This window comes from Manis pentadactyla, chromosome 11 (assembly GCF_030020395.1).
Source record: "Manis pentadactyla isolate mManPen7 chromosome 11, mManPen7.hap1, whole genome shotgun sequence".
NCBI classification, from domain to species: Eukaryota; Metazoa; Chordata; class Mammalia; order Pholidota; family Manidae; genus Manis; species Manis pentadactyla.
Window position 1 is genome coordinate 60,327,893 of NC_080029.1, and position 13,215 is coordinate 60,341,107.

Sequence of the window (13,215 nt, forward strand, 5' to 3'; positions counted from 1 at the left end):
CAGACACTGACTCCTCCAGGTACTGCCTCAGCTGGGAATAATGTGTTGTACACAAAGAACTGTCATCACACCCACTGCTTCCTTTTTTCCTGGACACATCTAACTCCTTTGAATGAATCAATGTATTTATGTATTTAAAGTACCAAAACAGTACCCAAAACATGAAAAAAGAAGACCTTTTATACCTATATGTATATAGGTTGGTGAAGTAAAGCACTAAACTGGGAGGCTGGACTTCTGTTTTCTACTCTATTCTGGACAGATTCTTCCTAGAGTTTCAGTTTCCTAATCTGACATGAGAGGCTGGACTTAGTTACCTAAAACTGATTCTTCATTTACTTTCAACTGTTGTTAACCTAACAGCAGATAGATATATACAAGATCATCTTGGAGAAAATGTATTAAATATTTTGAAAACACAGCTTACTAAATATATGAAATTTACATATCTAAAATAACCTTCCCATTTCCCCAGATTAGATTGGAAGTGTTGAAATTACCAATGTAATCTGCAGATTCAATGCAATTCCTCTTCAAAATTTCAATAGCCTTTTCCACAGAAAAAGAAAAAAATCCTAAAATTTCTATGGAACCACAAAGACCCCAAATGGCAAAGCAAACTTGAAAAAGAACAACAAAGCTAGAACTCTGATACTTCCAGATTTCAAAACTATTACAAAGCTATAATAATTCCTAGTACCATCATAAAAACAAACACATGGTCCAGTGAAACAGAACAAAGAAGCAGAGCCCAAAAGTAAACCCACACATATATGGTCAATTTTCAACAAAGGCCCCAAGAATACACAATAGGGAAAAGAAAGTCTCTTCAATAAATAGTATTGAGAAAACTGGATATTCACATGCAAATGGATGAAACTGGACCCCTATCTTACACAATACATAAAATCAAAATATATTAAAGATTTGAACATAGACCTGAAACCATAAAACTCCAAGAAGAAAACACAAGGTGGGTAAACACCTTAACATTTGTCCTGGTAAGGATTTTCTGGATTTGACACCAAAAGCAAAGGCAACAAAAGTAAAAATAAGCAAGTGGGACTATATCAAACTAAAAAGCTTTTGCACAGCAAAGGAAACCATGACCAAAAAAAAAAAGGCAGCCTATGGAATGGGAGCAAATAACTGCAAACCACACATCCAATAAGGGATTAATATCCAAAATACACAAGGAACTGGCATGACTCAGTAACCAAACAGCCAAAACCAAATAACCCAATTTAAAAATGGACAGAGGATCTGAATAGACATTTTTCCAGAGAAGACATACAAATGACCAGCAGGTACATAAAAAGATGTTCAACCATCACTAATTATCAGGGATGTAAATCAAAATCATGATGAAACACCACCTCACATCTGTTAGAATGGTTACTATCTAAAACAAGATAAATGCTGACGAGAATTTGGGAAAAAGGAACCTTGTACACTGCTGGCGGGAATGTAAACTAGTACAGCCACTATGGAAAAACAATATGGAAGTTGCTCAAAATATTAAAAGTAGAACTACTGTATGATCAAACAATGCCCCTCCAGTGAATATACCCAAAAGAAGTAAGTCGGTTGCTTGAAGAAATATCTGTACCCCCATATTCACTGTGGCATTAGTTACAATAGCCTAGACAAGGAAACAACCTAACTGTCCAAAATATATACACATACACACACCCCCAATAGAATATTTTTCAGCCTTAAAAAGGAGTCTTGCTATGTGCAGCAACAATATGGATGAACCTGGAAGACATTTTGCTTCGTGAAATAAGTAAAAAACAAACAGAACAGTCATTGCCGAGGGATGGGGAAAATGGGAATGGCATAAACTTTCAGTTAGAAGATAAATAAGGTCTGAGGATCTAAGTACAACATGGTACATTCATAATACGGTATCACTGAAATTTGCTAAGAGAGTAGGACATACGTGTTCTCAGATACACAAAAAAAGCAAATAGGTGAGCTGATGGATGTGTGAACTCCATGGTGGGAATCCTTTCACAGTATGTACATATATCAAATCATCACATGGTACACTTCAAGTATATTAGTTTTATTTGTGAATTACAACTCAAAAGAGCTGAAAAAAAAAAGTACTCCATACTACATTATTGTACAATAACCAAGGAGGCTACTTACTATCAGTCTGTTGATTATTTATAAGGTAATTTATCTTCGTCACTGGTTACTTTTAGAATTTTATTTCCTTAGTATTCCACATATTCCCAATGATATGTTTAGATATAGGTATACTTTTATTAATCTGCTTTGGACTTTAGATTGCTTCCTCAGTCTGAGAAATTATGCCTCCTATCAATTCAGGTAAATTCTCAGCTATTTCTTTGAATGTTGCCTTTCTTCCAGTCTCTCCCTCTGCAACTCACACTAGTCTCCTGCTGGGCTTTTCCTTACATCCTCCATGTCCTTTAACCTCTCTTTCAAAATTTCCATCTCTTTATCTCTGTACTATATTGTGGTAATTTCCTCAGATCTATATTTTTGTTCTCATTTTAGCTAGGTCCAATCTGCTAATTTAATTCATCCCTTGAGTTTTGCTTTTTCAGTGACTTGTTTTTTCATTTCTAGATATTCTACTTGATTCTTTACAATTATGCCTTGACCTTATTCATACTGTCCTGTTCTTTGTGGTTTTCATTCTTTCTTTTCTCTCGCAAGTTATTTTAAAAATATACTTCATAACCTCATTCAGATTATTATCTCAATTTAGTAACTTGGGTTGCTAATTTTCCTGTTGTATCTCCTGGTTTTCCGTCAGAGCACACTTATTTTTTATCATGACCTCAGTTCAGTTATGGTGGGAAGTATGGGCATGCACAAGTCATCACTAGAAGAAGTGGTACTACAGTGCAGCTTCTGAATCTTCTAAAGCGAGTCTTCTAAGATCTTTATATTCAGTGTTTAGCCCTAGCTTTGTATAGTCTCTGTACCCATTTACACATTAAACATCAGTCCTTAGGACTTCTTTCTGCTCCACTGCATCAGTGCAAGCTTTTATCAGGTTTTAAGATCCTTTTTAAAGGATATTTCCCCTTTCTACACTCTTAGATCTCTCAACTAAACATATTCTCAAATCATTAAAATTTACTAAGGTGACAGAATGTAAAGCCACATTTAACATGGCATTCAGAACAGAACAAAATTATCCAAAAACTGCTAAATCTAATTTGGATACTGAACATTATATAAATTTTTAATCTGTTCTGGCAACCACATCATACTATTATGCTGCATACACACTATGCTGTATTCCCTTATAAGCCATAGCTCTTTGACACAGGAACTATTCCCAAAACAATTTTTTAAATCTAAAAAATGATATTTCATATTTATTCTGCATGAATTTTTTTTTTACATTTTCACACAAAGTCAAGTCAGTATTACACAAGCAAGCTGGAAACCTTAAAACAAAAACCCTAGCTTTCTAGGAAAAGAGGAATAAGATTGTTCTTGTGTGTGATGGACCCTACTATTTCTGCATTCTTATAAAAGAACCCTTCTTATAAGAATTTTATTCCACAAATTCAGGTTGGGATTACCCTGCTCAACTATAGGAGAGAGCTTCTGATTTCATGTCCCAGCCACAAAGGACTGGTTTGGAAATGGGACTTTAACCCAAGCCAGAAGAGTAAGAGCCATCTAATTCTGTATATTTTATCCTTACAAAAAAGATAGGATCTATGAAAAAGGAACAAAGTATAATTTTAAAAAAAGCTTTTAAAGATTAAACATGATTGCTGAAAATAAAAACTTTATGTGAGTGGCTGGAATATAGAGTTGAGAAAATTTTCCACAACAAAAAAAAGGTGAAAAGTATGAGAGAAAAAGTAGCAAAAAATTCACCAAAGAGAAAAAAGAATTTCCCAGAGTTTTAAGACACAGCTCTTCAGAGTTTAAGTGCCTAACAATGTGGCAGACAACAGTATACCCATCCTATCTTCCTTCAAGAGACAGACTGTTGCAAGGAATATAGTTACCGGCAGCCTCCAGCTGCTGCTGCACATGCAGCATTCATGCCAAGACCAGGTTCTCCCTGGAGTCTGCTCCCAGCCAAGGACAGAGCACACAGGGCTACTGGAGTAGAGCCATTCCTACCCAATGAGAGATCCTCCAACAGGCCATCTTTGCCCTGAGGATTGCCTCTGCCCAGCTCAGGCTGCCGCCGAGCTGCCCGGCAATCTGAGGCTCTTTCTATCCAGTCTTCCTTCCTTCCCTCTGTCCTTTCACAGAGAGCGATCTGAATCAGTCTGAAGGCTCTCTCCCCTTAATCCTTCCCAGGTGTCTCCCTCAATAAATCTCTTCAGTATCTAATTCCATTTTGGAATCTGCTTCTCAAAGAATCTGACATAACTCAAAAGTGAATGAAAAGAATCTCACATGCGGACACATCAAACTGATTTTTAGAACACCAAAGATAAAATCTTACATTTCTATAGGAAAAAAATCAGGCTATCTACAGAGAACAGAATCAAATTCCCTTCACACTTCTTATCAACAAAAATGAATATTAAAGAACAATATATTTATATTAATTGATACTAAAAGAATAATATATTCAAAACTCTGACCTTAAGTTCTATACCCACATAAACTAAGAAAGGGGATGGGAGGATTGGAATTTTCCAAACATCCAAGGATTCACAAATTTTACATTCTCTATATTCTTTCTTAGGAAATTAAGAGTAAACTCCAGTAAAACAAAGACCTAAAAAAAAAAAAAATCCCAACAAGATAGAGGATCTATGAAACAGAAACAATCCCAAGAAATCATTAAAAAGACAGTCTCTGTTCAAAGGCCTAGAGAGCAGCCAGTCTGGTTTGCAGCAAGAGAACAAAGGCTTACAAGTCTTTAACAAAAATAAACAAACAAATAAATAAATAATCCATCCAACAGAGACTTTTTTTTTTAATTAGGGCATGATAATGATAAATAATTTTGGGTGGGGGCAGAAAGCACACTAGAAAATTGGAAAAGGGGTTTGTATACTTGGCTCAGGTATAAAGCTAACCAAAATGTGACTATTATTTTTTACTATTATTGGTAAATGCAGGAAGACAGAGCAAGATAAAAAAAAATACTCATCTGACCTTGACCTTGATGTTTAAGAACATTCTCTTCAGAATGACCCAGGAATTATGACACTGCGATTCATAGAGAAGGAAATATAAACTTAGTATATGATTTGGCCTGACAGTGAATAATATTTAAATGATGATAATGTAAATTGTATTTATTGATTTTCAAATTTTAAATCCACTATGGACCTAGAAGAGAGGTTATTGCTTATAGGCATAATTATTAGCAATCTTGAAAACATAAATGTATATCCAAGAGAATAGGATTTTGGCCAGGGTAGGGGATAAGGGGAGGTGGAATACAGAGAAGGAGCACCAACAGAGGTTTAAATATATTCAAATTACAAAGGTAACAATTGAAGAGTTTAATTGAGATAAATATCAAATATAAAGAGCAAAGGAAAATAGGGATGGGAATAGTATACATGTGTTAAGTCCTCTAATTTTTCATCTCAAGGAATCAATACCCCAACTGATATATTTAATAAATTACACATGTAATATAATCTAATTAGGGATTAGAGGTATGAGGAGATCTAAAATTCTACAATCACAGAATAAAATATGGAAAAAGAGCTAAAAGAGAAACTAGGAAATAGAACCAGGGAAATGAGTAAATGGGAAAAACTTGCTATTCATCCTAAAATACTATTATTTTAATTACTATTAAAATACTATTATTTAATTAAATACTATAATTTATTTCCATTTGGTTCTATGACTTTAATAAGAATATTTTTTAAAGCTAAATATGTTCGTTTATTCTAGAACCACAAAGTACCTTAACCTACTCAGCTCACATCTGGTCTTCCTGTCTCCCACGTGCTCTCATCCAATGTCCTCCCTGCCTCCTCTATGGTTCTGCCTCCTCAGTTGATTACCACTCTCTCTATTATGTTTGATCTGTATTCTCCGCTCTACTCTTCTCTCATGAGCCAATTCTCCCCGACCTGAGGGCAAACAACAAATTCTATCTTGACTGGAATGTTCTGTATCGCTCCATTCCTGTTTCTCTTCTTCATTATAAAGGAGTTTATATTTCCCCCTGAAATCTGGTTTTTAAACACCAACTGTAATGATACCTTTACAGTCCCCATTCTACTTAATATTTTATCCAAGCATTTCACATGGAGCCTTTCTCTTTTTCGCCTTTTTTTTCTAAGGAGGGGGTGACAATGAAAAGAGTGGAAATAACTCACAAGAAGAGCGTTCCAAAGAACATGTCGGGAAACACTGGCATGAAGTGTTCCAATAATAATGCATCACTGCTGTGTCCAAGAATATTTAAATTATGTCTTTTGGCACTGAAGACAATATCCAAGTAAACAACTAAAAACAACCAACTTCTCAACCTAAGTATTGTAATATTTTATTAACTACACTTAATTGCCTTTCCTTTCATAATTATATTAATGTGCAAAAAGACTAATAATAGAATACAAACTGGAGTTAGAGAAACATTCTAAAGATACTGAGTCCAAAGCTCAAAATGATGACACATTGCCTGAATACAGTTGTCCTACAGTAAATCTAACACTCCCCTCTAAAAACGGTAAATATCTTACAAATGAAAAGAGAGAAATAAAATTGTACAGGAAACTAGTGAATGAGCTAAGATGATCCAAATTCTGAAATCTGCCATTAGAAAATATTCTGGTTTTCCTTAAAATATAAACAACTTTGACTTTTAAAAGTATGTTAATTGGTTGCTTTGGTCATTCATGTCTACTTGCAAGAAAGAGGGCACATTTTTGTACAAGAAATGGAAAGATCCATATAAAACTTTAATTTTGATCCTCAAATCTACTGGAAGAAGTAAAAAACTAACTAATGGAGCCATATTTATGGAAAAACTAGATGATTTTATTATTATTATTATTATCAATGTCAAACAAGTCTTTAAATCAATTAATATTTATTTAATTAAGCATAAATTTATTTTCACATTTGTCTACAACCAGAGTAAATACAGTTCTTGGCGTAAAGACACAAACAGCCTTTTGGGATTTAAAACATCCCCAACTGAAAGATTACATATATCAAATTCCTATTATTGTTCATGAGATAGTGAATTAATCAAATTAAAATAATTATACCATCTTGAATAAAATAAAATGGAAATAATTTACTCATAAGATTCATATTTAAATCATCTTTATTTACAAAATACTATCCTGAGAATTATAAATTTCATTAAGCTTCAATTTGAGCAAAAGTATAATCACTTAAGTAACAGCAGTTACTTAACTGAAAATGAGAGAGAAGTCAAAATTACTTTTGAAGAGAGACCAAAAATATTGTCAAGTTTCTGTTTGTGGTTCTGGATGTTCAACAGCTGGCTCATGCGAAGGCCGAGTCAACCCTGCTGGGAACGCACTGCTACTTTCAGGAGGTGGGGGAGGGGGCACAAATCCAGCTCTTGGGGGAAGATAAGGAGGAAAACCTCTTGGTGGGTAGGTATTTCTCACTGTTCAAAGAGATTGATAAAAGACATTTTTTAACTTTAAGAACCTATTCTTCAGCCCTAACATATTAGCTTATAACTTTCAGTACGTATTATACTTAAAAACTGACGGCAGAATAAATCCTTAATCTAAAAAAATGAATTTTTACAACCTTGAGGAAAATATACTCTCTTCAATTACACATGACTAAAGGGAATATCATTAATTTAGACAGCTTTTATCCTATGAAAATCTAACATCTTAACACTTGTTAAAAAGGAGAGGAATTATTTCAAAGTATACAAAACTTACTTTAAAAAAAGCTTTCATGTAACATAATTGTCACTGGACTTAAATTCAGTTCAGTAATTCCCAATTCTTTTTTGATATTATACTAAAACATTTATAAATATATCAAACATCACCTTGAAATTTCCCCAAAAAAATTCATTTAAATTCATCTTAAACTTTATAAACAGAGATAAGGGAAGGAATGACCTCATTAGACAAGTAATAGATAGGCCTCTGCCTAGTGTGTGGTAACTATGTATTTATTCTGCAGAAACTTATAGTTCTAATTGGCAATGTATAGATATAAATACAATCAATTATTCCTTTTTTTATGTGAGTCTATGAAAATTTTAATGAGTTCAACAATTAGTTCAAATATGATAAATACTTTAGGTTTTAAATAAGTAGGATTACAAGGGAACTACCTATGAAAAAGATTTCTTAAAAAATATTTTAGCCAGTAATTTTAATAGTGAGATACATACTGTGATTATTTTTACTAATTGATGCAGTAATCAGTTTCTATCAAACAATTTTAGTCTTAACATAAGACTGCTGCAAAAAGCTGAAGACTTTCTTGACTACTGAAACACAGGAATAATTCCACATTATTAAGATGAATCAAACTGAAGCCTCCTTACAGTGTACCAAAGGCTAGCTGCCTTCCCAGATTGGAAAAGTAATGGTACACTCACAAAATGTGAGAAAAATTTTCTTGCACTGTATTACTATATGAACAGAAAGTAGAATTAATCTGATTTACTCTATAAAACACATATTTAGTTTTAAGAAAAAAAACATACTTAGAAATGGAGGACGTGGTGGGCCAGGAAAATCCCTTGATGGAAAATAACCTCGGGATGGTCCATATATGCTTCCTGGAGGAGGTGGAGGAAAAGAAGGACCTCTTCTCATGAATGGGCCCCTTGTATCCACTGGAAACAACGGACCTCTGATTGGAGCAAGAGGTGGAGGAACAAATCCAGGGCCAGCTGCTTCACTTTCAGCAGGGAGAGATGAATCAGGCACATTTAAATTCTATAACAAATTGAGATTATGGCAGTCATTAAAACAACAGCAAATCTGCAATTGTTGTCCTGAAAATCTTAGGTTCTAAAGAAAGCATGAAGGCACCTAGGCAGAAAGCAGTCTATGATAGTCTTTAAAAGCTCCAGAGAAAGATTCAGTTTTCCATATATAGCAAGTGGATTTTTGCTATCACAAATATTTTATTAATAGAAAACAGCTTTAAACAACAAAGTAATATTCTGGCTAAAGATAAAACACAAGAATAGTCCAAGAGCACCAAAATACACATTCTTTTATCAAGCATATTCCAAAAAAAAGAAATGCTTATATTTGTATTTTCAAAATAATATAGAGTGACCAAAACTGAAATTATAAACATAGTAACAAATACATATATTTACATATTTGTATGTATGTACACATCATAACAAATATATATTTGTTAAAAATACTTACATATTTGTTAAATAATATATTATTAAAACATTCAAATAAAAAATCCAAGGGAGAAAATACAAATTCTTGTTTAACTATAGCAAACTAACTCAAGCCTCTAGTCTAGGTTGTGCTTCATCACCAGAGAGTACAGTCCAGAAAAGAAACAGCTATGATGCTAACTAGGAAGCATATGTGTACTTTTCAAAATGAGAAAAGCAGCTTTATATCAAAAGCTAGGATGCTAGCTAAATTCCTATTACAGCAAACCAACAGATTAGAAAGCTCCTGAATACATGGACAAAATTCAAAATTCCACTTTCAATACTTACAGCAACATCACCTTTGCTATCATTTCTACTGGATTCCATTTCAGAAGGTAGTGGCCCATCTAGACATAAAAGTTAAGAACCATAAAAAACACATGATTTCTCACTCCATTCCTAGAATATATCCAGATTACAAAGGACATTGATATTTTTCCACTCCCCCAGTTGGTGCATAAACCAGCTTGATACCAGCAACCTGTCAGCATCCTATTTTAGGACCCCAAGACCAGTTTGAGGTTCCCAGAAATTCTGGCAGACTCAAGCTTGTGCAAAGGCATGGGGCACTGAGTTTCCTAGTCTGGTTCTAGGCAACCTGCTGCAAGCAGCCTTGCAAGGAGACTTCTAGGGGGAGCACCCCTCTCGCTCCTCCCTTCCTTCAGTGTTCTCCCGCCTTACTTCCTTATTTTCTTATCTCCCTCCCACCTTCCTTCCCTCATCATTTTCCTTCCTCTCATCCTTCCTTCCTTATTTCTCCATCAGATAACATAGACAAGCATTTGATTTTAGGCATTGTTTCTAAATAAACGTTCCTGGACATTGTTATCATCAAGAACTGCTCAGTTTCTGAGAAGACAAATCCAAACAACCCTCTCTGACCACAACAGCCTATCTTTCCCTAGCTTTCGGACTGACTGGCTGACTCTCACTCCACCCATCCCTGGGTGTCACTGAAGCTTCCAGCCCTCAGATAGCATGCAGATTCCTCCCTTCTTCAATTCCCACCCTCATTAACTGGACTACAAAGTCCACCACGTCAACCAGTCATCAATTCCTTGCCCTGCTGGCCATTTCCCACGACAACACTTTGGTGCTATCTTTAGACAGCGATCCAACACTCTGCTTCCACTGTGCCGAGACCCGAACCACTTACCACTTCTGGAGGTGAAATGAAACACAGAGCCGTGTAGACTGGCACTGCCCCAGGCTGCCAGATCTGCAGCCAAACTTTAAACAGCACACTGCCTAGCCTTTTCCCTGTCTCCTAAGCCAGTGCTATCCTCAGCAATTTCAAACCTCCATTCTTCTCAAACCTACAAAACCAATTATTTAGAAATGCTCTTATTTTTTGTAACCAGCACATAAATGTATCAGCAACTATGATCTTTCCTCCTATTATCATGGAAAAAGACCCTTTGAGACAACCTGTGACCCTGATTCTGAGCTCAAAACCCTCCCCACAGAGCTCCCAGGGCTCTTCCTCCCACTGCTGCCTCCCTTCTCTTCCTGACAGACACGTCCTATCGCAAGTCTCTCCCAACTACCTTTTTTTTTATTAAGGTATTATTGATGTACACTCTTATGAAGGTTTCACATGAAAAATGATGTGGTTCCTACATTTACCCATATTATCAAGTCCCCCCCACACCCCATTGCAGTCACTGTCCCTCAGCATAGTAAGATGCCAGAGTCACTACTTGTCTTCTCTGTGCTACACTGTCTTCCCCATGACCCCACACACACCATGTGTACTAATCATAATACCCCTCAATCCCCTTCTCCCTCCCTCCCCACCCACCATCTCCCACCCCTCCCCTTTGGTAACCACTAGTCCCTTCTTGAAGTCTGTCTCCCAACTACTTTTTAAAAATGACACAAAAAAGGGAATCCCCCTAGAGCTACCTCTTTCTTTCATAATCAAGAATTGTTCTGTATATATTATTCCAAATTCCTCTCATTTTGTCTTCATTTTACTGCACTCTCTTTGCAACACCCACTGTTTCACTGAAGTTATTTTCCCCAAGATCAAAAAGTCTCCTTTTTTGCTAAATTAAAATAGATATTTAAAGTCTTTATTTTGTATTATTTCTTGCTATTGTTGAACACTTCCTTCCCTCTTTAAATTCTCAGCCTTCATCTCTGTAATGGCACCGTTCCTTCTATCTCTCCTTTCTAGGTGCTCCTTAGTCTGTGGTAGGCTCTTACTACCTCTGATTGTCCTTAAATGATAGTCTCCTCAGAGTTCCACCCTTGGCCCTATTCTATTCTCTTTCTCTCCTTGAGAAATCCCATCCATTCCCACAGTTTTATTTGGTATATACTACTGGTGACTTCCAGATGTGTAATTCAGATCTAGGTATTTCTCCTAGGACGTCAAAGCCTGAATTGCCTACTTGAATATTCATGCAAGTGTCTCACAGGTGCTAATTTTGTAAGTATTAGAATCCTTGCAGCCAAACTGTCTGCTGTTCCTTGTCTCAGAACAGTGAATGGCCCACGTGCCACAGCTAGGAACCTGGGCATCAGCCAAGACTCCTTCCTCCCCCTCTCCCCCCACACCTGCAATCCTGAATCCTCCCTATTCTATTTTCTCTACATCTGCTCACATCTATCTATCTATCCCCTCTGCTAATTACCACCATCATTCACTGTCAAGATCTCCTAAAAAGTTACCCTGTCCTCAATCTTGACCACTCCCTCCAATCTATTCACCATAACACAACCACAGTAATTTCTCTAACATGCAGATCTCATTATATTATTTCTCAGTTTAAAATCCTTTAATATGTTCCCAATACCTTGAAAGCAAGGGCCAAATTTCTGAAGAGGTTTGCAGGGCCCTGAGAACTCTGCACTGCTTACCTTTTCACTACTTGCTTCAACTCCCTGACTCATACTCCATGCTGCAACCACAGTTCACTAGGCATTCTTAACTCTAAATCTTTAAAGATGCCATTCCCTTCTCTTAGAATATTCTCACCATCATTGTGGATCCAGCTAATTCCTCCCTTAATTCTCAGGTTATATGTCCTCCAAGATTTTCTTGACTATTCCACACTCAAAACACCAATACTTGGTGAGTGTCCCACATGCTCCTGTAACACTTTATACTCATTACTTTTGTCACTATGTAGCGCAACTGCCTGCAGGCCCTGACCAGCCTTCAAGGTGTAAGAACGCTGTGCTCCTAGTCACCACTGGAAGACGGCAACCACTGGAACACCCAGCACACAGTAAGTGCTCTATAGACATTTAGTGCATCAGTGGCTGGTTCCACTACCCTCCCATTTCAACAAAATACAGAGATCAAGACCATGGCTCTGGAGTCAGACAGACATGGGCTCAAATCCTGCCTCTGATACTTCCATCTTGGCATCTTTTTGAGCCTTGGTTTCCTCATCTATGAAGTGAGGATGATAGTGTCTATTTCATAGGTTCATGAAGATAAAACCAGATAATTCATTTTCATTCTATAAATGTTCACTGAGCACTAGTACTAGTCAATGTGTTTCAACTACATCACTCGCCATTCCCCTTCATGTGTATAGCCCATATTGACACACTAGTAATATATTACACTTATACAGAACTTTTCTATTTACAAAACACTTCCACACACATTAACTCATGTAACCCTCATAAGACCTTGCCAAGTGATTAATATCTCAATTTTACAGTCATTACCCATAATGACTTATGTTGTCTATTTTCTGTTTTTGCATACGCTGTTCATGATTTTTGCACAGACCTCCATCTCCAAACTAATTTTTCAATTCCCTCAAAAGCAGCTCAGATGACACTGCCTTCATGGGCATTTTCCTTGATATTTTAAATAGATGACAGTTCCTTTCTATGAACAC

The 13,215-nt window shown here is 36.1% G+C and overlaps 1 protein-coding gene across 11 annotated transcripts in view; it reads right to left on the reverse strand.

Annotated features, from left to right (window-relative positions):
* Positions 1-7,007: 7,007 nt before the first annotated feature.
* The window catches only part of MIA2 (MIA SH3 domain ER export factor 2), a 99,710-nt gene continuing 93,502 nt past the window's right edge, over positions 7,008-13,215 (reverse strand). For all 11 annotated transcript variants that reach the window (XM_036881231.2, XM_036881230.2, XM_036881228.2 and 8 more), the window contains 3 exons: positions 9,641-9,699; positions 8,648-8,882; positions 7,008-7,576 (listed from right to left, as the gene is read on the reverse strand). In XM_036881231.2, coding sequence (XP_036737126.2) covers positions 7,410-7,576; positions 8,648-8,882; positions 9,641-9,699 — 461 coding nt within the window. In that variant the 3' untranslated portion in view covers positions 7,008-7,409. The remainder of the gene's footprint in view (positions 7,577-8,647; positions 8,883-9,640; positions 9,700-13,215) is intronic.